General features: G+C 27.6%; 1 protein-coding gene across 1 annotated transcript; it reads right to left on the bottom strand.

Moving 5' to 3' along the window:
• Positions 1-18: 18 nt before the first annotated feature.
• Positions 19-1,793, bottom strand: LOC124420272. The gene has a single exon (XM_046952555.1). It carries the CDS (start codon positions 1,687-1,689, stop codon positions 19-21), a length of 1,671 nt encoding a protein of 556 aa, XP_046808511.1. The 5' UTR covers positions 1,690-1,793.
• Positions 1,794-2,327: the final 534 nt, after the last annotated feature.

Here is a 2,327-nt window from a genome sequence, read left to right as displayed (position 1 = left end):
TATATATATATATAAAATTTACTTACCCACATTAAAATCACAAATATTAATACGATCAGGAAGTCCTTTACTGCTTAGAAGTTCTTCGAAAAACATAATTTTAATAAGTTTATCTTTACATTCACTGTAAACTAATAATTTAAATTTTACGTTTATCTTTAAAAATAATAACCAAAATTCTATATTTGCACTAAAAAGAATCAAGGGAATTTTTAAATATTCAAGATTTTTATTTAATTCTCGACAAGAGGTGACCTCATCAACACCAGACCCGATATCTGTTGAAATACCCATAGACAAGCCAATAATGAGTTTTATTAGATATGGTAATTGCAATAGTTGTTTTAAATACGACCACGACATGATAGTATTTAAATGAATTTTTAAAAAATTCAAATACTTTAGACGATTTAAGTCCTCAATTTTAATATAATAGTCTACAATTAACAACTTTTGTACGTTTGGATAAATATATGAAATATTTTCCAAAATAATTGGATTCCCCAAACTCGAGGGTCCACTTTGAAACCAAATAAGTTTAGAGATATTTTCAAATCGGTTGCTGGGGTTCGTTAATGCTGATGTTATATCTGGTTGTAGAGTAGTTCCCACAGTTAAAGCTTTTAATTTTTCAGCAGAATAATTGTAATCGTAAATATTTTTCTGACAAACGTTATTTGTTATTTTAAGTGATTGTAATTGATATACACTAAAGATTTCCCTTAAATTGCAACCGCTTAATCCGCGACACCAGCTTAAATTTAAACTGGAAAGATTTTCTATTGGAGTAAATTTTGTAATAATTAATTTACACTGTTCCAATGTCAATTGTTCAAGTAGTTGGCAATTATTTGCCAATGTTAAGAAAAATATATCATTTACTGTTATATCGGCAAATGGATCCATTTTAAGAGTTAATTTTGTAAGATTTTTAAAATTAACTAAACATTTCAAGGAAAATTGTTGCCATAACTTTTGATCACAAAAACGTTCAATTCTTAAATTTTCTAAAGATTTTGCTTTACACGCAATTTTCTCTAGGCAGTTCGGTCCACTAGTATCCACATATAAAGGTGCTTTTATATAAAGTTTTTTAAGTGTTGTGATTCTATAAAACTCTCGCAATACCTGATAATCCATGTCGATGTTATAGAAATTTATAACTGCCAATTCGCTTAGCTCCGGCATTTCTTTAAATATATTTACTTGCAGATCTCGACCCATTATAAGAGGTTTTTGCTCATAGTTCTTACAACATTCCATATAAAATATGCTTAACTTTAAACAATTTCTAGCAAGTTGTTTTAAAATTTCATTATTAACTTGGCATTTATAAAAAGAAATTGTGGTTAAATTTTTAAAATCGAAAGTAATGTGTTCAATGGTAAATTCCACAAAAGTCAATTCTAAATTTTGCACATAACTTCTGCATAAAGTCAAAAACATTTTAATTCTCTCGGAATCCATAGTACATTCCTTGTCGTTGTTATTACATTTCACCATCATAGTTTCCGGAAATATTTGGGTAATTTTAATATTTCTACACTTAAGTCTCCATATTAGTTGTGTTATGGGAAATTCAAATTCTTTGCAAATTTGTGAAATTTTTAATTGTTCATTTAAATCCAAGTATTTGAATATAGATTCTAAGGCATCACAGTTGTGGACAATTCTTTTAAACGCATCCATTTTTAAGGTTTATTATTTTACTATTTAATCTATTCACTTAAATGTTCTTACTTTGAAATCTTGTATATAATAAAAAAAGTGTATGTCTTTTTAAATTGTAAATACTTGTGATCTATTTTGATCGAATTATATCACTCAAACCACAATTATGAGAATATTCATTGGCTTAACAAGAATTTTGAATTGAAATTTCTATTTTAATTTACATAACTACACGAGTTAATATCGTCGAAAGCTTTTTATTATGCATACCTACATATACACATATATCTGAGATAATATCTTGTAGTTGTAAAACACCTCCAATTGTATAAATGTAAAATTTCTGACCTAGACCAATTCTAAATCTATTTTCGGATTCAGCATAAGTTTTAGCTTTGAATATAAGATTTCTATCAATCAGACTATAGATTGGACTACATATATAATATAGTCTATAGTCTAGTCTATAGTCTAGTGTATAGTCTAATCTATAGTCCATTCTATAGTCTAGTCTATAGTCTAGTATATAGCCTAGTATATAGCCAAGCCTATAGTCTAGTCTACAGTCTTGTCTATAGTCTAGTCTATAGTCTAGTCTATAGTCTAGTCTATAGTCTAGTCTATAGTCTAGTCTATAGTCTAGTCTATAGTCTAGT

Source organism: Lucilia cuprina, chromosome 5, assembly GCF_022045245.1.
Source record: "Lucilia cuprina isolate Lc7/37 chromosome 5, ASM2204524v1, whole genome shotgun sequence".
Taxonomy (NCBI): domain Eukaryota; kingdom Metazoa; phylum Arthropoda; class Insecta; order Diptera; family Calliphoridae; genus Lucilia; species Lucilia cuprina.
Note: the sequence above shows the minus strand (reverse complement) of the source record. Positions and strands in the feature narration are given on the sequence as shown.

Excerpts from the sequence above, each read along its gene's own strand:
- LOC124420272 (XM_046952555.1), bottom strand. The coding sequence starts at position 1,689 with ATGGATGCGTTTAAAAGAATTGTCCACAACTGTGATGCCTTAGAATCT.